At 39.3% G+C, this 25,001-nt stretch overlaps 1 protein-coding gene across 1 annotated transcript in view; it reads right to left on the bottom strand.

The window, feature by feature from the left end:
• The window catches only part of LOC138098006 (uncharacterized), a 240,996-nt gene that overhangs the window by 135,157 nt on the left and 80,838 nt on the right, over positions 1-25,001 (bottom strand). The window contains 2 exon segments of the mRNA XM_068994207.1: positions 12,648-12,825; positions 16,122-16,385. Of these exon segments, the coding sequence (XP_068850308.1) occupies positions 12,648-12,825; positions 16,122-16,385 (442 nt within the window).

Here is a 25,001-nt window from a genome sequence, read left to right as displayed (position 1 = left end):
TTCGTTAGTAGCTCTAAAAATATGGATAATTTGAGGAGTTTTGAAACAGTTTGTGCCCATTGACAAGAATAATAGACTAGTTTGAATGATAACACAACCCCGCTGCTTTTTTATGTTCCCTACTGCACTGTTTAATAGCTCAGGTATAGAGGCAAAATTGACTGTGATGAATATATGAGACCAAATAAAATGCTGAGGGTGTAAAACGTCCTGAGAACACAAGTTGTAATCTGACGTTGTCGATCTAATCCACACACATTCTGTAATTAGAAACATATTGCAACAGAGCAGCAAACATACATTTGTACTTTTCCCTCGGACCTTTATTTTGATCATTCACATGTGACACATTCATTTTTATTGCCATTTCTACCTTAAAAAAAAAAAAAAAGATTTTAAAAAGGCAGTGCTAGCCACCCCCCTCCCTCAGTGTTCTGAGCCTTTCTAAATTATTGTTCGGTTTTCTCTGCTGAAAGGGAATAACACAGCAAAGATTCCAACCTGCTGGAAACGTTTTCAGCTCATCTCATCTCTCTGGCCCCCAGGTCCTTCTGACACACCCTCCTCCCCACTTTCTTCGCGTTAAACTGCTTCTCCACTTCCTTTACATCAGTGGGAACACTTCCCTTATGGGTGTCAGGCTCTCTCCGAGGGGTCAGGGGCTGCCCCGCAGAGGAAATGACAAGCTGTGAAATGGAAAAGAACAATTTCTTCCACATGTTCCTTTGCTCCTGGAGCAGCCGAGGTTGTCAGCTAGCATCACTTTGGAACCAAGCCGGGCTCTGCATCGTAGTCCTGTCAAAACTAATTTACAATTAAAGACCTGCATGACTGTTTAAAGCTTTCTCAATTCCAGCAGTTTTTTTGAAACGACTTTGAGATCGAAGTGGTTCAAACTAGAAACCGTTGTTGCAAATAACCCGCAATGGTGAAGGAGTCTACAAAACCGAAGTTGAAAACAATTCTCTCTCTCTCTCTTTTTTTTTTTTTTACTAAATTTGTTAAAAATGCAATCCTTACTCTACCTCCAATTAACATCTGTGTGGAATTTCCCCAGCTGAGCCCCAGTTTGGGGGAGTTTAATGCTGCAGCTATTGGAAGTCTTACTCAGTCTGTAAATAAAGTTACAAGGTGACAACTTCATTGATCTGTAAGAAGGAAAGGAGGACGGAAGAAAGCACCAAAAGCAGAAACGAAGGAGGGAAGAAGAAAAGAAGGAAGGAAGGATTTACCTTGAACACTGGATGCTTCCAAAAAAAATGATTTAAATTATTTTAAAATATTTTGGAGCATTTCTATGATTTTAAAGCTTTTATCTTGGCCACATGGCATGCAGGATCTTAGTTCCCCAACTATGAATCAAACCTGTTCCTCCTTGCCCAAATCCATCCCAGTGTGTATCCAATAATTCCAAATATACTTTGTACCATTCTGAGCCCTTTACTTTTCTCATGGCTTTTCTTTTACCCCAAAGAAATGTGAAATTAACACATATCTCCCCAGGTCATATCAATATGAGATTTAACTGGGATCGTATTAAAAAAAAGAAGTTGAGGCACTCTTCAATACCCTTCAAAAGCTTACTCATTTGTCTCCAGAAGCCCATGAGCTACCTGAGCTCATGTTCTCCTCACCTAACTCGTCCCACAGTGCCTCTGTAAAACCTCGAACGACAGAACTGTAGTCTAAAAACACAATACAGGGACCTCCAGTACTGGCGGCCCAGTGGTTAAGACTTCGCCTCCAGCACAGGTGATGAGGGTTCGAACCCTGGTGGTTGAGCTAGGATCCCACATACCTTGTGGCCAAAAGACCAAACCCTAAAAGAGAAGCAATATTGTAGCAAATTCGATAAAGCCTTTTAAAATAGTCCACATCAAAAAAAGAAAAAGATCTTAAAAAGAGAAAGAACAGATTACATGTACACAACATGCCTCATTTTTTCATGAAATAGTATGTACCATAATATACAGCATACTTCCTGGCCTCACAGAAATTCAATGAAAAGTTTCTTTTAGCAGGTTGGTGAGTATTTCCATGCAGTTCCCCTCTCCCTGAGAATCCCACCGTGCAAGACCGAGATGGGAAACAAATCTGATTGACAGATAGCATCTATTTCCCACCATTGCCCCCTCCCCTAACAGCCCAACCTTTGTTTCTTAGCCAAATGTGTCTATTTCACTTGTCCAAGAGTGAAGTCTCCCCCGGGTCCTGCAGGTAAGCAGGGTGCTGCCCGGTCCTCCCCCCATCAAGTCAATGTGGGGACATGCATCTTAGTGGTAGAGTGGTGGGGGGCTGCGGTGAGCCCCTGGAGGTTGAGGATTTGCCTCTTATTTGGGTTTATAATCCACACAGCATTTAGCAGCCTGTTTTGTTGCTGGTGGTTGCACAATAAAACTCTCCTGAACTGAATTCTGCATCACAAAACACACATAGACCTTGCCAGAGACCATCGTTCATGCGATGTAGGCTCGTACAAAACAAAATTGTCAAGCAGAACAAACGTTTCCCTAGTCTGCCCCCTGAAAACAAGCAGCCTAAACCCAAAAGTTGTATCATGGGTCTTTTTTTGGGGGGGCGGGGACTGGCCTTTTATTTTCCATAAATATTTTCCAGCCTCAGGCGTCCACCAATTTGCAAGACGGATCCCCACTTAAAACATCAACTGTGGGATTAAAGTCGGAATCACCTTCCTGTGTGAGTGTGTCTATGTGTGCATGAGTGCATACGTGCACCTGCATGCACACGTGAACTGGTAAGTGAACATTAAAGTCACTTTTTCAGAATCTGGGGACTGCAGCGGATCCAGCAGGTTACATATGAGCCTATCAATGTGGGACAGCTTGTAGAAGATCATAAACATATTTTTCAGATAGAAACTCTCCAGCCATGAACATACCACGTGCCCACCCCTCCCTAAGGTTCACGCCTTTCATTGCAAATAGCCAGAAAGCCATCAAGCCGGAGTTTAATAAACTTTTAATTTGAAATGAATTACCACATGTTGTGTTTGTTTACCCGTTATTAAATCTCCGAGCAACATATCAGTGGCAGAAACAGCATACTGTATCACAACCTTGATAGATTAGAAAACAAACCCATGGGGGATATTAGCTGCTAATACTACATCGAGGATGCCTCCAAGAAAAATAAGGAAATATATGCACTTGTAGCAGAGGCAGGCATTCGAAGAAATTTTTGTTTTGTGTTTGTATTACTCTATTCAGAATGAAGGCCGAAGTTCCCTCTGTAGTCGTGGAATGTGAAACTTGTATTATTAGTCTTCAACTTAGAGTGGAGTAAAACTTACATCCAGTGTCCGCGAATGTCCTCAACAGAGCAACCACACAAAGCGTTTTGGAATGAGGCTAAATCTGCTCTTTGTATGTCTGTTTTTGCCTCTGTCCTTTTCTGGCACTCTCTGTCTTTCTTAGAATGCCGGTGATCTAGGTTCCCAACCTCTCCACATTCCCCTCATCCACCCTAAGCATATTGAATGCAGCACACCCATTGTTATCCACCTATGATATCTGCACTAACATAAAATAAATCAAAATTTCAAGACATAAAATAAGAGGTAATAAAAATTTCCTTTAATATAGCCTGATAAAAATTAATCTATTAAACTGAGAACAAAAATAATCTTCTAAATATATTAAATTATTAAAGATCATTTAAAAAACACACTGTATGAGTGTATAAATGTACTGATCACCTAATTGATTCCATGAAATAATTTAACATTTGCTGGCATGTTGAGTGCAGCATTTTCACAGCATCATCTTTTAGGATTTGAAATAGCTCAAATGGAATTCCATCACCTCCACTAGTTTTGATAGCTCCACTATCATCATCCTAAAAGATGATGCTATGAAAGTGCCACACTCAGTATGCCAGCAAATTTGGAAAACTCAGCAGTGGCCACAAGAGTGGAAAAGATCAGTTTTCATTCCTATTCCAAAGAAAGGCAATGCCAAAGAATGCTCAAACTACTGCACAATTGTACTCATCTCACACTCTAGCACAGTAATGTTCAAAATTCTCCAAGCCAGGCTTCAACAGAATGTGAACTATGAACTTCCAAATGTTCAAGCTGGATTAGAAAAGGCTGAAGAACCTGAGATCAAATTGCCAACATCTGTTGGATCATAGAAAAAGCAAGAGAGTTCCAGAAAAACATCTACCTCTGCTTTATTGACTATGCCAAAGCCATTGACTGTGTGGACCACAACAAACTGTGGAAAATTCTTAAAGAGATGGGAATACCAGACCACCTGACCTGCCTCTTGAGAAACCTGTATGCAGGTCAGGAAGCAACAGTTAAAACTGGACATAGAACAGACTGGTTCCAAATTGGGAAAGGAGTACGTCAAGGCTGTATCTTGTCACCCTGCTTATTTAACTAATATGCGGAATATATCATGCAAAATGCCAGGCTGGATGAAGCACAAGCTGGAATCAAGATTGCCAGGAGAAATAGCAATAACCTGAGATATGCAGATGACACCACCACTATGGCAGAAAGAGAAGAGGAACTAAAGAGTCTCTTGATGAAAGTGAAAGAGGAGAGTGAAAAAGTTGGCTTAAAACTCAACATTCAGAAAACGAAGATCATGGCATCTGGTCCCATCACTCCATGGCAAATAGATGAGAAAGAGTAGAAACAGTGACAGACTTTATTTTGGGAGGGCTCCAAAATCACTGCAGATGGTGACTGCAGCCATGAAGTTAAAAGATTCTTACTCCTTGGAAGAAACACTATGACCAACCTAGACAGGATATTAAAAAGCAGAGATATTACTTTTCCAACAAAGGTCCATCTAGTCAAAGCTATGGTTTTTCCAGTGGTCATGTAGGGATGTGAGAGCTGGACCATAAAGAAAGCTGAGCACCGAAGAGTTGATGCTTTTGAACTGTGGTGTTGGAGAAGACTCTTGAGAGTCCCTTGGACTGCAAGGAGATCCAACCAGTCCATCCTAAAGGAAATCAGTCCTGAATATTCATTGGAAGGACTGATGCTCCAATACTTTGATCATCTGATCCAAAGAACTGACTCACTGGAAAAGACCCTGATGCTGGGAAAGATTGAGGGCAGGCAGGGAAGGGGTCAACAGAGGATGAGATGGTTGGATGGCATCACGGACTCAGTGGGCGAGTCAGAGTAAACTCCGGGAGTTGGTGATGGATCAGGGAGGCCTGGTGTGCTGCAGTCCGTGGGGTCGCAAAGAGTTGGACATGACTGAGTGACTGAACTGAACTGAATAATTTTAAAAATAAGAAAATCATGGGAATAAGGAAGGAGAGAGTGAGACTAATGGAGAGAGGAGCATAAAAGCATATACACTACCATATGTAAAATATGGAACGGAAAATGGCAATGGAAATTTGCTGTATGCATCGGGGAACTCAAACCAAGGCTCTGTAATAACCTAGAGGGGTGAGAAAGGGTGGCAGATGGGGGCAGGTTCAACAGGGAAGGACGTATGTATGTGCTATGTTGTGCTTTAATCGCTCAGTTGTGTCGACTCTTTACAGCTCCATGGACTGTAGCCCACCAGGCTCCTGTGCCCATGGGATTCTCCAGGCAAGATGACTGGAGTGGGTTCCCATGCCCTCTACCAGGGGATCTTCCCCTGGAGGAGATCAAACTCAGGTCTCCTGCACTGGGTTCGATTCTTTACCATGGATTGCCATGCCCTCTTCCTGAGGATCTTCCCAACCCAGGGATTGAATTGAGGCCTCCTGCACTGGGTTCAATTCCTTACCATCTGAGCCTCCAGGGAAGCCCAACATATGTATACCTATGGCTAATTCATGTTGATGTATGGCAGAAATCAACGCAATATTGTAAAGCAATCACCCTTCAATTAAAAGTAAATGAATTAAAAATAAAAAATAAAAGCCTTACACCTATTAAATTCCAACCTAGAATGCTTGCAGTCATTTCAAAGGTGCGCATGTTGAGGACAGCACACTCTACAAATTATTCTCAAAACCCAGATTGTGACATTGGTGTCCTCCTAACTCTCTCAGGCTGTAAGAATAGTCAATCTAAGTTCTCAGGTGTGAGAAATAATACACATTAATCAAGGCACTTCATAGTGTTTGCATTTATTGCCTACCTTCAATATATATCTCATTTCTAATTTAGTTTCATGAATATCCATTTAAAGCTAGCTGACAGAATTCAATATATGATAATTCTATATGTAAAATTTCAACATAGCATGTCCAGGTACACATGACTCTATAAAATGCTACTGAATTCTCTGGAGGTAGCCATGTCTCAGTAATCACTGGGTGGTGATAATGGTTCACTTGTAGAGAAACAGGACAGGTGCAAATATAACAGCCCAGGACTTGTGCTGTGATTGTCTGTTACAGAAGGAAGTGAGGTTCTAGAAAATGAGTTGCAGTCAGTGGAGTTTTACTTGGCCCAACAAGGCAAAAATTCTCCAGGGGATTTGGAAAACTCTGGGCACAACTAAAGAAACTTTTACCACTGGCAGCTAAATATGAAGCTCTGTGTGGCCCAGTTGTTAGGTAGAACGAGACAAGGAAGATGGATGTCATCTAGGATGTTAAATAGTTCAGACTTTGGGTTTGATTATAGAAGGGTTCTCCTTCAGAAAGGACTGGTTGGATCTCCTTGCAGTCCAAGGGACTCTCAAGAGTCTTCTCCAACAGCACAGTTCAAAAGAATCAATTCTTCGGCACTCAGCTTTCTTCACGGTCCAACTCTCACATCCATACATGACCACTGGAAAAACCATAGCCTTGACTAGACGGACCTTTGTTGGCAAAGTAATGTCTCTGCTTTTGAATATGCTATCTAGATTGGTCATAACTTTTCTTCCAAGGAGTAAGTGTCCTTTAATTTCATGGCTGCAATCACCATCTGCAGTGATTTTGGAGCCCCCCAGAATAAAGTCTGACACTGTTTCCACAGTTTCCCCATATATTTCCCATGAAGCGATGGGACCAGATGCCATGATCTTAGTTTTCTGAATGTTGAGCTTTAAGCCAACTTTTTCACTCTCCACTTTCACTTTCATCAAGAGGCTTTTTAGTTCCTCTTCACTTTCTGCCATAAGGGTGGTGTCATCTGCATATCTGAGGTTACTGATATTTCTCCTGGCAATCTTGATTCCAGCTTGTGCTTCTTCCAGCCCAGCATTTCTCATTATGTATTCTGCATATAAGTTAAATAAGCAGGGTGACAATATACAGCCTTGACGTACCCCTTTTCCTATTTGGAACCAGTGTGTTGTAAGGAGATCAACCCTGGGATTTCTTTGGAGGGAATGATGCTGAAGCTGAAACTCCAGTACTTTGGACACCTCATGCAAAGAGTTGACTCATTGGAAAAGACTCTGATGCTGAGAGGGATTGGGGGCAGGAGGAGAAGGGGACAGCAGAGGATGAGATGGCTGAATGGCATCACTGACTCAATGGACGTGAATCTGAGTGAATTCCGGGAGTTAGTGATGGACAGGGAGGCCTGGCATGCTGCAATTCATGGGGTCGCAAAGAATCAGACTCAACTGAGCGACTAAACTAAACTGAACTGATAGTAGGGTTCTAGCATCCTTCTGAAACATGGCTGTTTTCCTGAGTTTTGCCCTCATCCCAACACTTCCATCATTCTACACATTCTCCCAGTTTGAAACCTACCACTCAGCAGATTCAGCTAGAGTCTAGGTGTTTATGCCTCTCCAATGGACATATTCCCCTTCCCAAACTTCCATCTCTCTCTCAAGTTTCACATGCATTTTTTCCAAAGATCCCCCAAACATTTATACTTGGATATAATGTAGAAAGCTTAAACTCAATAGGTCCAAAATCAAGTTCACAACTTTTCTTCTAGTCCTGTCCTTCCCCCTTTATTTCTTGTCATTTGCTGGTTGATATCCATATCTGTCCATGATAGAAAATAAAGAAAGAATCATCCTTAATTCTTCTTCACCATCCATATCCAACTAACAAGGATATTCTTATTCTTAGTCCTGCTGCTAAGTCACCTCAGTCGTGTCCGACTCTATGTGACCCCATAGACGGCAGCCCACCAGGCTCCCCCGTCCCTGGGATTCTCCAGGCAGGAACACTGGAGTGGGTTGCCATTTCCTTCTCCAATGCATGAAAGTGAAAAGTGAAAGTGAACTTGCTCAGTCGTGTCCGACCATTAGCGACCCCATGGACTGCAGCCCACCAGGCTCCTCCATCCATGGGACTTTCCAGGCAAGAGTACTGGAGTCATAATCATTCTATTACATTTCTTTAATACTTTGACAATATATACTCTCTTCTCCAACTTTACTATCTCTGCCCTAATTCAGATTCTCATCTGTTACCTGGACTGCTCCAAACTTTTCCTAACTGATCTGTTTCTAGCCATGCCTTTCTCAAATGAATCCTCCTGAAACTTACCAGAAGGATCTGCCTAAAACAGGAGTGAAATACATCAATCACCTTCATAGAATCCATCAGTGGCTATCCACCTAATACCTATTTTTCATCAGCCACAACAGGTATGAGAATATGGTGGAGAAAACAGTGGGGGAATATAATTAGTATCCTAGAGTTTTATACATGTAAAAATGATCTACCAAAAGTGAGAAAAAACAGATTTTTTCAGACATGCAAAGACTAAGAGAGTTTACCGTTCACAGATTCAAACTTTAAATTAATTACTAAAGATTTATTTCAACCAGAAGAAAAATGGAACCAGACTAAAGACGTGCTGATGTTAAAAATATTATAAAACATGAATTGTGATCAAATGTGTCAGTAAATTAATTTTCTATTGACAGTTTAAAAAAGAAAAACTAGATTCTCTGTTTAATAAGTGAAACTAAAGCAAAGCCAACAATAAGATATAAACACAGAGAAGTGTTTGATGAGTAGTTAAGTGCACAAAAAATGTATAAGAGAAATGGGCGGATTAAGTCATAATTGGTGATTTCACACAATTGATAAAAACCGAAAATAAATGTGTTAAGCATTCAAATCAAGGAAGTCTCATGAAGAGACCTACTGTGTGAGAACTCATGGCTAGCTTCCTTCTATAAACTGAAACTTGTGTACATTGAATATTTCAAAAGTATTATTTGCTCACATAGTGCTTGATTAAACCAGTCTTTGAAAGCAAAGGATTATAGAATAAATTAAATTATTTGAGAAATTTTTTCTGAAAGCAATTCTCTTCCATTGAGCATGCAAGAAAGATGGAAATTTAGGACTAAGAACCTAAAAAGTTACAATTGGCTTTGTTGCTTTTTGCTATGGTCTCTTTTGTTTCTTTTGCATTTATTAAGCTGGTTCTTTGAGAGGATAAATAAAATTGACAAACCATTAGCCAGACTCATCAAGAAACAAAGGGAGAAAAATCAAATCAATAAAATTAAAAATGAAAATGGAGAGATCACAACAAACAACATAGAAATACAAAGGATCATAAGAGATTACTATCAGGAGATCAACCCTGGGATTTCTTTGGGAGGAATGATGCTAAAGCTGAAACTCCAGTTCTTTGGCCACCTCATGTGAAGAGTTGACTCATTGGAAAAGACTCTGATAATGGGAGGGATTGGGGGCAGGAGAAGAAGGGGACGACCGACGGTGAGATGGCTGGATGGCATCACAGATTCGATGAACGCAAGTCTGAGTAAACTCCGGCAGTTGGTGATGGACAGGGAGGCTTGGTGTGCTACGATTCATGGGGTCACAAGAGTCGGACACGACTGAGCGACTGAACTGAACTGAACTGAACTGAACAGGCCAACATCACTAACAAACATAGATGCAAAAATCCTTAACAAAATCCTAGCAATCAGAATCCAACAACACATTAAAAAAATCATACATCATGACCAAGTGGGCTTTATCCCAGGGATGCAAGGATTCAATATTCGCAAATCAATCAATGTAATACACCACATTAACAAATTGAAAAATAAAATCCATATGATTATCTCAATAGATGCAGAGAAAACCTTTGACAATATTCAATATCCATTTGTGATAAAAACCCTCCAGAAAGCAGGAATAGAAGGAACATGCCTCAACATAATAAAAGCTATATATGACAAACCCACAGCAAACATTATCCTCAATGGTGAAAAATTGAAAGCATTTCCCCTAAAGTCAGGAACAAGACAAGGGTGCCCACTCTCACCACTACTATTCAACATAGTTTTGGAAGTTTTGGCCACAGCAATCATAGCAGAAAAAGAAATAAAAGGAATCCCAACTGGAAAAGAAGAAGTAAAACTCTTGCTGTTTGCAGATGACATGATCTTCTACGTAGAAAACCCTAAAGACTCCACCAGAAAATTACTAGAGATAATCAATGAATATAGTAAAGTTGCAGGATATAAAATTAACACACAGAAATCCCTTGCATTCCTATACACTAATAATGAGAAAATAGAAAGAGAAATTAAGGAAACAAATCCATTCACCATTGCAACAAGAAGAATAAAATACTTAGGAATATATCTACCTAAAGAAGAAAAGACCTATAAAAAACTATAAAATACTTGTGAAAGAAATCAAAGAGGACATGAATAGATGGAGAAATATGCCATGTTCATGGATGGGAAGAATCAATATAGTGAAAATGAATATAGTACCCAAAGCAATCTATAGATTCAATGCAATCCCTATCAAGCTACCAACGGTATTTTTCACAGAGCTAGAACAAATAATTTCACAATTTGTATGGAAATACAAAAACCCTCAAATAGCCAAAGCAATCTTGAGAAAGAAGAATGGAACTGGAGGAATCAACCTGCCTGACTTTAGGCTCTACTACAAAGCCACAGTCATCAAGATGGTATGGTACTGGCACAAAGACAGAAATATAGATCAATGGAACAAAATAGAAAGCCCAGAGATAAATCCACTCACCTACGGACACCTTATCTCACCTTATCTTTGACAAAGGAGGCAAGACTATACAATGGAGAAAAGACAATCTCTTTAACAAGGGGTGCTGGGAAAACTGGTCAACCACTTGTAAAAGAATGAAACTAGAATACTTTCGAACACCATACACAAAAATAAACTCAAAATGGATTAAAGATCTAAATGTAAGACAAGAAACTATAAAACCCCTAGAGGAGAACATAGGCAAAACACTCTCCAACATAAATCACAGCAGGATCCTCTATCACCCACCTCCCAGAATATTGGAAGTAAAATCAAAAATAAACAAATGGGACCTAATTAAGATTATAATCTTCTGCACAACAAAGGTAACTATAAGCAAATTGAAAAGACAGCCTTTAGAATGGGAGAAAATGATAGCAAATGAAGCAACTGACAAAAAATTAATCTCAAAAATATACAAGCAACTCCTGTAGCTCAATTCCAGAAAAACAAATGGTCTAATCAAAAAATGGGCCAGAGAACTAAGCAGACATTTCTCCAAAGAAGACATACAGATAGGCTAATGAACACATGAAAAAATGCTCAACATCACTCATTATCAGAGAAATGCAAATCAAAAACACAATGAGGTACCATTTCATGCCAGTCAGAATGGCTGCGATCCAAAAGTCTACAAGCAATAAATGCTGGAGAGGGTGTGGAGAAAGGGGAACCCTCTTACACTGTTGTTGGGAATGCAAACTAGTACAGCCACTATGGACAGCAGTGTGGAGATTCCTTAAAAAACTGGAAATAGAACTGCCATACGACCCAGCGATCCCACTTCTGGGCATACACACCAAGGAAACCAGAATTGAAAGAGACACATGTACCCCAATGTTCATCGCAGCACTGTTTATAATAGCCAGGACATGGAAGCAACCTAGATGTCCATTAGCAGACGAATGGATAAGAAAGCTGTGGTACATATACACAATGGAGTATTACTCAGCCATGAAAAAGAATACATTTGAACCAGTTCTAATGAGGTGGATGAAACTGCAGCTTATTATACAGAGTGAAGTAAGCCAGAAAGAAAAATACCAATACAGTATAATAATGCATATATATGGAATTTAGACAGATGGTAATGATAACCCTACATGAAAGACAGCAAAAGAGACACAGATGTATAGAACAGTCTTTTGGACTCTGTGGGAGAGGGCGAGGGTAGGATGATTTGGGAGAATGGCATTGAAACATGTATATTATCATATGTGAAATGAATCACCAGTCCAGGTTTGATGCATGATACAGGATGCTTGGGGCTGGTGCACTGGGATGACCCAGAGGGATGGTATAGGGAGGGAGATGGAAGGTGGGTTCAGGATGGGGAACACATGTACACCTGCGGCAGATTCATGTCTACATATGGCAAAACCAATACAATGTTGCACAGTAATTAGCCTCCAATTAAAATAAATAAATTTATATTTTTAAAAAAAGAAAAAATAAATAAATAAAAGGTTACAATTGTTCCTCAAAAAATGAAAACATATTTTAGAGCTACAAATCATGGAGAAAGACTTGTATTTCAATGCTTCCTATTTTATTATATAATTTATAATTGTGCAATATGAAATTTTGTCAATGATTACATTCTCTTTAAATGACATTGTATAGAAAGAAATACACTAATAGCACTTCTGTCTCAGTTTTATAAAATATAACAGTTCTTGAAATATTAGTAATAAGATGCCAATAAAATGTGAACTAACCTTGAGATGAGTGTGAGAAGGATTTCACTCCATCACTCCTTGAGGAACAACTCTTTTTCTCTGTATTATCCACACTTGATTCTGCTTCAGCCATTAAACAATCTGGAAACTCTGGGGGAAGCTGAATATGCCTTTTGTGGTTTTTTTGATCATTCAAATGTAGAGGAAGTTTAATTACCTATTAAGAGATGGATCTGTTATCCAAACTGTTGAAAATACAGCACACACAATTATCTCTCTGGAATGACGAAATATGCAAAATCCAAAAGGTCAATGATGAATCCAATTTTTCTAAAACTTACACTTTTTTGGTTTTGTTGCACTATAAAAATGCAGTTTTAGTAATAACAGGTTTACATAAAATGTCCCTGCTCTATATGTTTATTAGTTCCTTTGTTCTTATCTTTCAATTTCTTATTTCAAATAATAGTCTAATAGTCATGCTGGAATAAAATTAGCAAACACTCATTTAATAGCAAGTCTTTACTAGCTTCAAGATACAATATTTTAAGCTTAAAATTAAATGAGCATATTGTATAATCAGTATGCAATTTTTTCAACTCTTCTCTGTGTTTAAAATTTTAATAATAAAATGCTGGTGGAAATAATCACTGACACAGGAAATGAAGTTTTCAGAAAAGAGAGGACTTGATAGAAAAGCTTTTCTAGGAAAAAGTGAAAGGCTGTCTTGCTTGCATAATTTTCCCTTTTACATTCTTTCACACATGCTCTGGGAGCTAAATCAGAACAGCTCCCATTCTCCTCCTTAAAGCTCAGGGTTATTAGCCATGTGAGTAATGCATGAGGTCATGGCTAAGCCCCACAGCCTGGCTCTGCAACCCCTCTGACTGCGGCAGTTTTCTTAGTGAAGAGACAACAGAGGGAAATGATTAGGCTCTATCCAACTTTGCTTGTTTCCTTTCATCTCTTCTAAGTCTGCATTGCAAAACCATCTTTCTGCTCTAATATCTATATCTTTTCTCTTCCCAAATCCAGGTTATCCTCTTCCTGAGTAACTCTAAAAAGCTACTCAAATTTTTCTTGTTCAGAATTGTTTGCATTTGAGAAAATTCATATTAGAAAAAGTCATATATTTTAGAATTTCACATAGAGGAAAATAGGGTTTCGAGATAAGAAATTTTTTGTCTTAATCCTCATGAAAGAGAATCACCTACATTCATACTTATTCTGCCTTACAGTCAGTAAAGCATGCTATTTGAATAACTGCTATTCTCATTAGTAAGACTCACTTCCACCCACCAACCCCCCATGAAATATACACAGGAAGAAAATTTCTGTTATTGTCTATCAAATAAGGAAGCTAGTGGACAATTATGTCCATTTATAATGAATAATGGCCACAGAGCTCTACACATAAATAATAATGTTACTTTTTTCACTAAGATTTTTTTTAATAGGAGAAAAAAAGTTATCAGTGTGTTCAAATAAAGTAGATTTTACTGAAATCAAGTTATTCTAATACTGTTTACCAAATAATCATTTTTTCTGACCTTGTAAAATTTAAACATCACTTTTTGATTTTATCTCAAATATAAAATGTGTCTCTCTTTATTACCAATATCTGTGCTAACTAAATTATCTTTCATGAAACAAAGTCCATGCCATAATTTACAGAACACTGAATGTTAAGTAACAATGATAATTTTAATGACAAATTATAAATGCCTTTTACATGATCTAATAAACATATACCAAAATTATTTTCTTTTATGGCTATATTTTCATTTTCATTTTGATCTTTATGATAGTATTCAGGTCACCAATTTGATAAATAGTTTTATTGAGGGTTTTCTTCAAAAAAATTTTGGGTGATTTTTCAATAACTCCTTTGGATTCATTTACCATCTTCCTTTTCACACTTATTTATATCCATGTTTCTAATCCTTAGAAACTTTTAAACACTTCTGATCCTGAGCTTCACTTCAAAACAAATCAAAGTAACTGGGAACGGGACTAGAATCCAATACTAGAGTGGACTGCCATTTCCTTCTTCAAGGGATCTTCCCACCTCAGGCAGTGAACCTGCATCTCTCTCACCTCCTGCATTCACGGGCAGATTCCTTACCACTGAGCCACCTGAGAAAACAGATTTATTTTTAAGATGCCACTATTCCCAGGATAATTAAAAGGGCACGTATTCATCTAAGAGTGGTTTTCTTAACAATATAACCAGAGAGCAACAAAAATATATTTTGACAAAACATTGTAACTGAATTAGCTAAAAGGGAAAAAAAAAAATGTCAGTTAATTAAACTTAAATAGAAAACAAGAAAATCAACACATAAGAAGGATATGTAGCTGATGATTTTGAGGTCAAAACTACACATGTTTCTTGAACATGTCCATATTTACCTCAGGTAGGTAGATAGGTAGGTAGACTGAAAAGAAATCAATGGTAAGGAAGAAAACTCATAGCATTTCATGACATAAGCACTCCGGAAAAGCAGCATATAGAGGCAGAACAAATGTGGACATAAAGGACAAAAATGAATAGACCAGAATGTGTTGGAATGCCTTACATTTCAAGTATGCTACTATTTTCTTTTTTGGATCCTCCATGGTGTTGGCCTAAAATGAATGTATGCAACAGCTGTTCTGCTAAAAGACTTGGTTAAAAAATAGAATGCCAAACCTACAAAAATTAGTGATGTGTACCCAAGTTCCTTTTTTTTTTTTAATTTTTGACATAAAAAAGGAAGCATACATGGAAGCCACATGTATGGAAAGAGAGATTTCTAATGGTCACTTTCATCCTGTGGAAATGTGGGCTATCTATTGTCAGTCTCATCAAATAAATGTCAAGCATCCCGAAGGCAGAGACCACGTCTTATCTGTTTTATATCTCTGGAACAAGTGATGCCCAACACACAACAGAAGCTCAATAAGAACTCTCCAAAAAAGAAATACAACCCCTGCCCAACATTGCTGAGACCAGTCTGCTGCAGCAACAACAGACTGCAAACTGAGAAATCAGGGACTTGGATAACTGTCCTGATTCATAAGACAGAAGTTTGGATTAAATTATCCTTAAGATTTCTACTAACTCTAGAATTTTGCCCCTTGTTGGTAGACATCAATTTAATCTGCATTATGAGAAATTGGTAGTGGTAAAGAATCCACCTGCCAGTGCAGAAGATGCAAGAAACGTGAGTTCAATCCCTGGGTTGGGAAGGGCCCCTGGAGTAGGAAATGGCAACTCACTCCAGTATTCTTGCCTGGGAAATCCTATGGACAGAGAAACCTGGTGGGCTACAGTCCATGGGGTCCCAAAAGAGCTGGGCATGACTGAGCAACTGAGCACAACAATGAGAAATCAATATTGAGATAACCCTTATCATAGATTTTTGATATTGATACTTATTGGAATATTCAATAGCTAAAGGCTAGAGAAAAGCAGCTTTGCAAAATCTTTATGTACTTTTTCCCACTAACAAACAAAATCCCATTGCAAACCTGAAAATAGAGATTGCACAGCCAGTGGTCCAGATCCAAGCAAATCAGATCTTCAGTTTTCTTGAAGCTGTCGACTTTCTGATCATACTGTCCTCGGAGAAGTGGACACTTGAATTTTCCTTCCATCACATCCATACTGCTATCATACAAAGGGAAGGTTGCCCAGCCCACGACCTGGTGGAGATAAGTATATTTCCCACGAAGGAGAAAGAGTTCAAACAAGAAAGCCATGCCAAGTTTCATATCCTTCTTAGGCGGGAGTACCTAGGACAGATATGAGGACAAGGGAAGATTGGGATACTGGTATTTAGAAACACATCACAGTCACTGATGCCTACAGATCATTTAGAGTTAAGAACTGCTTTGTCTCTGGAAAAGAAGATGGCAACCCACTCTAGTATTCTTGCCTGGGGAATCCCATGGACAGAGTAATGTAGCAGTCTTTGGGGTCACAAAGAGTTGGACACAACTCATTGACTGATGAGTATGAGCATGAAAGAGTTGATTTGTACTGTTATTGTTTGTCCTTAAAAACACAGCATTGAATGCACTTACATAAGTAATGGTTATAGGCCAAGGTAATTGAGCAAATATACCATCATGAAAATAAGACCCAAAAAACAAGACAGACTCTACCCTGCCAGTTCAAGATTCGGCCTCATATGAGTCTTAGGACTCAAACCTGTAATATGCTAACTAAAGAGGTACACTGTACTTTCAGTTCCTTTTGCTTGAGCTGGTATCTCTTTTGTTTAACTATTTCTATCTTTTGTCAGTTCAATTGCTCAGTCATGTCTGACTGCAAACCCATGGACTGCAGCACACCAGGCTTCCCTGTCCATCAACTCCTGGGGCTTGCTCAAACTCATGTCAATCTAGTCAGTGATGCCATCCAACCATCCCATTCTCTGTCATCCCCTTCTCCTCCTGCCTTCAGTCTTTCCAGCATCAAGGTCTTTTCAAATGAGTCAGTTCTTTGGATCAGGTGGTAAAAATTGGAGTTTCAGCTTCAGCATCACTCCTTCCAATGAATATCCAGGACTGATTTCCTTTAACATTGACTGGTTGGATCTCCTTGCAGTCCAAGGGACTCTCAAGAGTCTTCTCCAACACCACAGTTCAAAAGCATCAATTATTCAGCACTCAGCTGAAGAGTTATGGTACAACTCTCACATGCATACATGGCTGCTGGAAAAACCATAGCTTTGACTAGATAGACCTTTGTCGGCAAAGTAATGTCTCTGCTTTTGAATATGCTGTCTAGGTTGGTCATAGCTTTTCTTCCAAGGAGCAAGTGTCTTTTAATTTCATGGCTGCAGTCACCATCTGCAGTGATTTTGGAGCCCCAGAAACTAAAGTCTGTCACTGTTTCCATTGTTTCCCCATCTATCTGCCATGAAGTGATGAGACCAGATGCCATAATCTTAGCTTTTTTAATGTTGAGATTTAAGCCAGCTTTTTCACTCTCCTCTTTTACTTTCATCAAAAGGCTCTTCAGTTCCTCTTTGCTTTCTGCTATAAGGGTGGTGTCATTTGCATATCTGAGGTTATTGCTATTTCTCCTGGCAATCTTGATTCCAGCTTGTGCTTCATCCAGCCCAGCATTCCGCATGATGTACTCTGCAGGTAAGTGAAATAAGCAGAGTGACAATATACAGCCTTGACATACTCCTTTCCCGGTTTGGAACCAGTCATTGTTTTTGTTTTTCTTTTTTTGCCTGACATTTATCTTTGTATTATTGGTGTATCCAGCACAAGTGCTTTGACCAGAAGAAATGCTTTAAAAAAAAAGGTTAAACAATCATATGCCAGGGAAACTAATCCTATGCCGAATGATAGCTTGAAGTACTCTTACAAGGTCTACCTTTTCAAAGAAAAATAGTGTCCCATTGGGGATGACCCACAGAGATGTTATGGGGAGGGAGGTGGGAGGGGGTTTCATGTTTGGGAACACATGTAAGAATTAAAGATTTTAAAATTAAAAAAAATAATAATAATAATTTAATTGTGACTATTCTGAATTTCAGTTGACACTAGAATGCACATCATTGTGTAAGCATTTGTCAGTGCTAAATAAATAGTGTTAGGCCTAAAGATGGACAGAACCATCGGATCAACCAAGCCACCATTCACGTTCCCGGACAAGAGATGGAGCCCATTCTTCAGCTTTAAAAAAAATTTTTAGGAAAGTGTAAGACAGAGGATGAGATGGCTGGATGGCATCGCTGACTCTATGGACATGAGTCTGAGTAAACTCCGCAAGTTGGTGATGGACAGGGAGGCCTGGCGTGCTGTGATTCATGCTGTCGCAAAGAGTAGGACACGACTGAGCGACTGAACTGAACTGAAGACATGAATCATCTATTTTTTTAAATAGAGTATGGCTGGTTTTTTAAATTCTATGTGAATAATTATAAATGGGCAAACACAGGGACTTCTCTAAGACTATTTTATAATAATATATTTAAGCAAAAGTGTGTAGGGATATTTTATATGATTTACGTAAATATTCCAAGACTTGGTTTATGTTTAAAATAGAGCAGAAGCATCTGTTGAAAAATGCCATAACCCTGTGGCAGCTGCTATTAAACCATTAACAGGATCAGGTTTCATTTAAACCAGATTTACCATTTTCTACAACAGCCCATGGGAGAGCTAAAAACATTAGGCACAAATTACTGACAAAAGAGATTCTTAATCAAGCCATACTTTTCATTTGGCTAGTTGGCTGCGAGTAACCTCTGTGATAAGAGAGTAAAAGCTAAGTGATGCAGAGGAGGACAAGGGGGTCAGAAACCTGTTTCCGACCAGCGTTTAAAAAAGAAGCTGAAATGATGCTATTACAGTAATTTCATCAGTTTTATCCCTGCATTTAGAAGTGAAAACTAATGCTCTTCTTATACTAACCTGATCTTACTCAGTGATATGTTCAAAACAGATTAGGAAGTTACCCAGTACTGACCCAATTCTATCATCAATTTTCCTGTGGTCTTGGGCAAGTCACTTCTTTTTTTTGTATCTTACTTTCCATGCACTCAAATGTCTTCACCCATAAAAAACAAAATTATAAGCATCTTCCTCATAGAGTTGATGTACTTGTCAGCTTGTATAACAAATATAAAAATGCTCATAAAATGTGAATACACACAATTATTATTACTATCTGCCTTAAGACTTTATCCCAACTATTTCTATGACTCCGATTACAGTTTATTTTCATAAAGGAGAAAAGAGCATTTGAAGATTGATTGAACCTCACCAGATAAATACGTAAAACACAAGTATTATTTTGTGCACAAGAAATAGTTCTAGGCTCCCAAGCGTAACCCGAACACCTGGTGCAAAACATCAGGCACCATTGTGTCACCTGTAACAATACAAAGAAGAAGCCAGGCTTTGGGCACTAAAGAAACTTTATTTCAGCCTACTTCACAAGATAGAGCTGTCACGTGAAATTATCCTACAGTCCCCTCCTCCCAAAATAAGTATTTGAATAAGACAAAACCTAGTCACTGATAATGATTGAATAAGAGGATCAGAGCCATATGTTACTAAGTGCAGGAATTTATCTGACAGCAGCGGTCATGTTAATCTTTCATTGCCTTTCTCGTGCTGTATGTTATTGGAGAGATCTTTTGCCCAGTAATGTGTAGCTTGGGACTCATTTGTTTCCTCCATGGCAAGAAAGGATCACTAAGTTTCATTGTATCTCTCAGAGGATCCTTTCCATAAACCTGAGTTACTTCCACAGCTCTCCTACGAGGTAGACTTTTTCACAGGTGGGAACCCGCCTGCAGTGCAGGAGATGTAAGAGACACAGATTTGATCCCTGGGTGGGTAAGATCCCCTGGAGAAGGAAATGGCAAGCCACTCCAGTATTCTTGCCTGGAGAATCCCGCGGAGGGAGAAGCCTGGCGGGCTACAGTCCATATGGTCGCAAAGAGCTGGACACGACTGAAGCAACTTAACATGCCTATGATGCGATGCTTCCTTATTTTTCTGTAGCTTTGTCACTGAATACTTATAATAAGGGAAATAAATGGGTCAGTCTGCCCCCAAATATCAGTACTATCTCATCACGAAAGTCCTGGTCGTTGGAGATCATGATTTTCTCAGAGTTCCTTTATTTTCTGTGTACCATCAAGGGCGTTCTTTTTGAAGGAAGAGACAGTACAGGGTGAATTTCACTGCATAACATAAGAGCAAAGCATTTGATCTTCCATATTATAGAAGATGCGTGTGAAAGGAGAGTGGAGAACAAGCAGAAAAGAAACAAATGAGAATTTTGAAGCCTGAAGTTTGCATGGAGGATTGGAAGAGAAAGCAAAATTCCTTCCACTTGGACACCAAATACTTTTAAATTGAAGCAACTCAGAAAGGATTAGGGAAGTCTTACAAAATGATGAAAATGCACATTGACGAAGTATTTTTCAATTTTCTGGATTCTCTGAAATATTTGGAATGACTATTGTTTTCATACTGAGAAACAGTTATTTTTAAAAAAAAGATAAAGTAATTTCAAAATCATAAGGCTTTCAAAGTTCTTCTCCTTACAATGGAAGTGGTTCTAAATGACCATAATTCTTACTGTGATGAAGAAAAGATTTCAATTAAATTACAAAATTATGTATATTTCTGAATTCCTTGGGGAACTTTAGACATAAAGAAATTTAGGAGAAACTAAATCTCAGAGAGGATAAACCCTTCAGATATGAGTTGGGACTAGAAGTAGCTTTAATCTCAGGGAACAGGCAAGGGAGCAAGTCTGTCATTGGGTGAGAGACTTTGGAGGTAAATGAGAAATTGCTGAACTTTTAACAGTCTTGGACTGATGTGGAATATTGAATGCACATGAGCCACTGAAGTGTTTAGGGTTTGCTACCAGAAAATAACAAAGAGAAGATTGACATCCCCTGCTCTGTACTAACTCATATCCAGTCTTTCATGTTTTCTTAAGATGCATGAACACTGATGATTTTTTTAAATAATTATATTTATTTATTTTTCATTGTGCTGTATCTTCATTGCTGAGCGGGCCTTTCTCTAGTTGCAGCGACTGGTGGCTGCCCTCCAGCTGCAGTGCATGGGCTTGTCATCGTGGTGGCCTCTCTTGTTGTGGAGCACGGGCTCTAGCGAGCACTAGCTTTAGTACTTGTGGCACGCAGGCGCAGGAGTTGCGGTTCCCAGCCTCTAAGTCACAGGCTCCGTAGGTGTGGTGCACAGGCTTAGCTGCTCTGAGGCAGGGGAGATCTTCCTAGATCAGGGCTCAAACCTGTGTCTCCTGCATTGGCAGGAAGATTTTTTTTTACCACTGAGCCACCAGGGAAGTCCTGACTCACATCCAGTCTTAACGACTGTATAAATATAATTGTTCCATCAAGACAGTTTCAGAAACATAGTTCTAAGTCACTGGATAGAAAATCAAAATTCTAGGGGCTCTTTTGCCAGTGGCTCATTGGTAGAGTATCCACCTGTCAGTGCAGGAGACATAAGAGATTCAGGTTCGATCTCTGAGTCAGAAAGATCCCCTGGAGGAGGGCATGGTAACCCAAGCCAGTATTCTTGCCTGAAAAATCCCATGGACAGGGGAGCCTAGCAGATTACAGTCCATGGGGTCGTGAAGGGTTGGACACGACTGAAGCAACTTAGCATGCACGTGAGCATGAGAAAGTCAGTAGTAGAGGAACATCTGAGTGTGCACATAACCTGCACTTCTGTAGAAGAACAGAGTACCCAGTAATACTTGAGTTGTTTGTGGTAGGTCTGCAATGATGCAGCTTGGATATGAGGCTTTGGTTGGAATTCTTACAAACGCATCTTCAACGCTTCTGACTTGATATATCTGTCCCCTCAGCCCCAGTTATTCAGTCCTGCCCCATGTAATTCTTTCTCTCATTTAAAAAGAAAGCTATATGTCCTCGCGGGTTAAAAGCATGGGCTTTGGCATCATACAAACATGAGATCAAATCCCAGTTTACCACTTAAACAAGTAACCTACCATCTTTGGATGGATCTTGGTTTCACCGTGTACAAAGTGCTGGGAAGGCGGTGTAGGAGGGGACTGGGGGGAAAGGACAGTGGTGATGAAATGGAGGTGGCAGTTAGGGAGAAGGGGAAGAGAACAAAACGGTGTCTTTGGGGACTCACATTCTGTAAGGAATGAGGGTAGTCATGAAAATAAATATGTGTATTTAATTTGCATTAGAAAACAGCAAAGTGTTCTATTTGAGGCAAACAATTCTGGACAGAGGCGTAGAAGATAACCTAGGTTATCTAGTGAGAGTTTAATAGCACCATTTTATTTTCCCTTCCATTCCCTCAGCCAAGATAAATAAATAGACAAATTAGCTCTAATCCCCTGTCTTTCTGCTGCAGGATGAAAGAAAGTAATTATTCTTGGAAACTTATTTTGGCCTGGGGATCAAGGACAGAGGTTGGTCACAGCTCTAACTATCATATCTTCTGCATAGAAGAAGAGAGAAAAATCTTACATCTACACCATTGGAAAACCAGTGCTTTGTGTGCAAATCTAATAGCTCCAGTTCCCTGTTCTAGAAACTGGTTTTTGTTTTTTGTGGTTTTTTTAGTTTCTTAACCCTAACAGTAGAGTATCAGCTATTCAGCTGTTGTTGTTGATTAGCCACTAAGTTGTGTCCCACTTTGCAACTCCAGAAATCGTAGCCTACCAGGCTCCTCTGTCCATGGGATTTCCCAGGGGATCTTTCCAACCCAGGGATCGAACCTGTGTTGCTTGCACTGGCAGGTCGATTCTTTAACACTAAGCCACCAGGGAAGCTCTCATCTCTATTGAAAGTTGGCAAAATGCAAGGTACTTTTTGAATCACTTTATCCTTATGAACTCAATCACTATGATAATTGCACAAAATAGATCCTGTTGTTTACTTCCTGTGACAAATGACGCCCCTGAGGCAAAGAGAACTGGGGCAAGGTCACACCCAAGGTCACACAGAAAAGAGGTGGAGAGGGCAGAGCTGGGATTTGATTCCTGGCAATGCGCTCCGGACCATTCAGGCTGTGCTTCCTGAGTGCTGGAGGTGAGCATCAGAGGGCCCACCTGGATTCCTGGTGAAGAGGCTCTGGACCACTCCTCTATTTCCTGCCCGCCATGATCTCTGCAGACTGAGGAGCTGGGCTCTCCCCAACATGTTTCTCTGTATTCAGCCTGTTCCCTCCATCATTGCTACCGCTGGGTTCAGCCATCAAAAGCAGACCCAGAGCTTATCAAGGGAAAACATGCTTCCTCCAACAGAGTTCCATCATCCCAGCACCCTTAACAACTTCATCTTCCGGGATCCTTAAAGAATGAGTCTTTCTGAATATACATATATATTTACAAATGCAAATGCCTATATGTTTATATATATTTATAAATATGAATGCTATATGTTTATTGGTTCATTTACATATAATTTGTATATTATTTGTTTATATAAAATTTATATTATCTATTTTTATATATGTATATAAACACATATGGACTTCCCTGGGGGCTCACTGGTTAAGAATCCACCTGCCAGTGCAGGGGAACCGGGTTCCATTCCTGGGTTGGGAAGATCCCCTGGAGAAGGAAATGGCAAATCCACTCCAGTATTCTTGCCTGGAGAATCCCATGGACAGAGGAGCCTGGCGGGTTACAATCGATGTGGTTCCAAAGAGTCAACGCAACTCAGCAGCTAAAGAACAACAAACAATTGTGTATATAACTGAATCACTTTGTTATACTCCTGAAACTAACACAATATTGTAAATTAACTATAATTTTAAAATAAAGAATGAGTCCAAGTGTTAGATTCATCAGATAGCTTACAAATTAGTAATTCTGAAATAAAAATCTCCCTAAAGTGAGATCAGAGGTCTATGATCTCTCAAATCTATAGTCCCTGAATCTCATTTGGTGATTTCTTAACAACAAATTTAGTTATTTGGGTAACATTCACAATCATGCAAGGACATCATCTAGGTGCCCCCTTTAATTTGGTTTGTGTGAGAATTACCCAAAGGCATTTGTTTAAAATGCAGATTTCTAGGGCCCATTCTCATCCTTAAATCAGTAAGCCTGAGGTGAAGCTTGGGAATTTTGATTTTTACAGGCAGGTTAAAGTAATAGTGATTCACATGGTCCTTCAGAAGAGACTTTGAGAATCAATGTCCAATATAGATACCAAGACAAGACAGGTTTGTGTGTCCTTGATCATACGTCTAATTGACTTCCGCAGCTAAGGGCAACCACAATTCTGTCTGAGATCAAACTGATTCATACCTGAATAATTACTGGCTAAAAAATATGGCCTTGCCACCATTTTCCATCAAACATGACTGAAATCAAGAGGAAATATATGGCATGTCATCTCATTACATCGCAATTCCATTACCTGACCTCAACCTCAATATGTCATAACTCATCTCTTCACATGCTACTCAAATGTTCAACTAAGAATATTTCACTCCAGGGAGATGGCAAAATCTAATTGAATATTTTAATTTAGAAAATTTAGTTCTGGGATTTCTCCCCCCCATACCCCCCCCTTTTTTTTTTACTGTGAAAACAAAAAGTTAAATTTTCTTTTCAGTTTATCCTTGTTAGGCAAAAGATAGATTTTTCCCTTCATTGTCCCTGAGAGTTGAAGACATTGGGGAAAAATTGGGCACAGCCCATTACTTTTACAAACCCCAGTGACTGAGCCTCAAAGCACAAAAAGATGGCATTTCTGAACATCTGCAGCCTGATTAGATCAAAGACCAACAAATTAACCACAAATGGTTTTACAAGGAACAGGCAAATACATCATTTGGAAAGGATAAAATTTTTGGCAATAATTGCTAATCAACACTTTCCCTTTGGGAAACCCACATGGTACC

This window comes from Capricornis sumatraensis, chromosome 22 (genome assembly GCF_032405125.1).
Source record: "Capricornis sumatraensis isolate serow.1 chromosome 22, serow.2, whole genome shotgun sequence".
NCBI lineage: Eukaryota > Metazoa > Chordata > Mammalia > Artiodactyla > Bovidae > Capricornis > Capricornis sumatraensis.
This window is presented reverse-complemented; position numbering and strand designations above follow the sequence as displayed.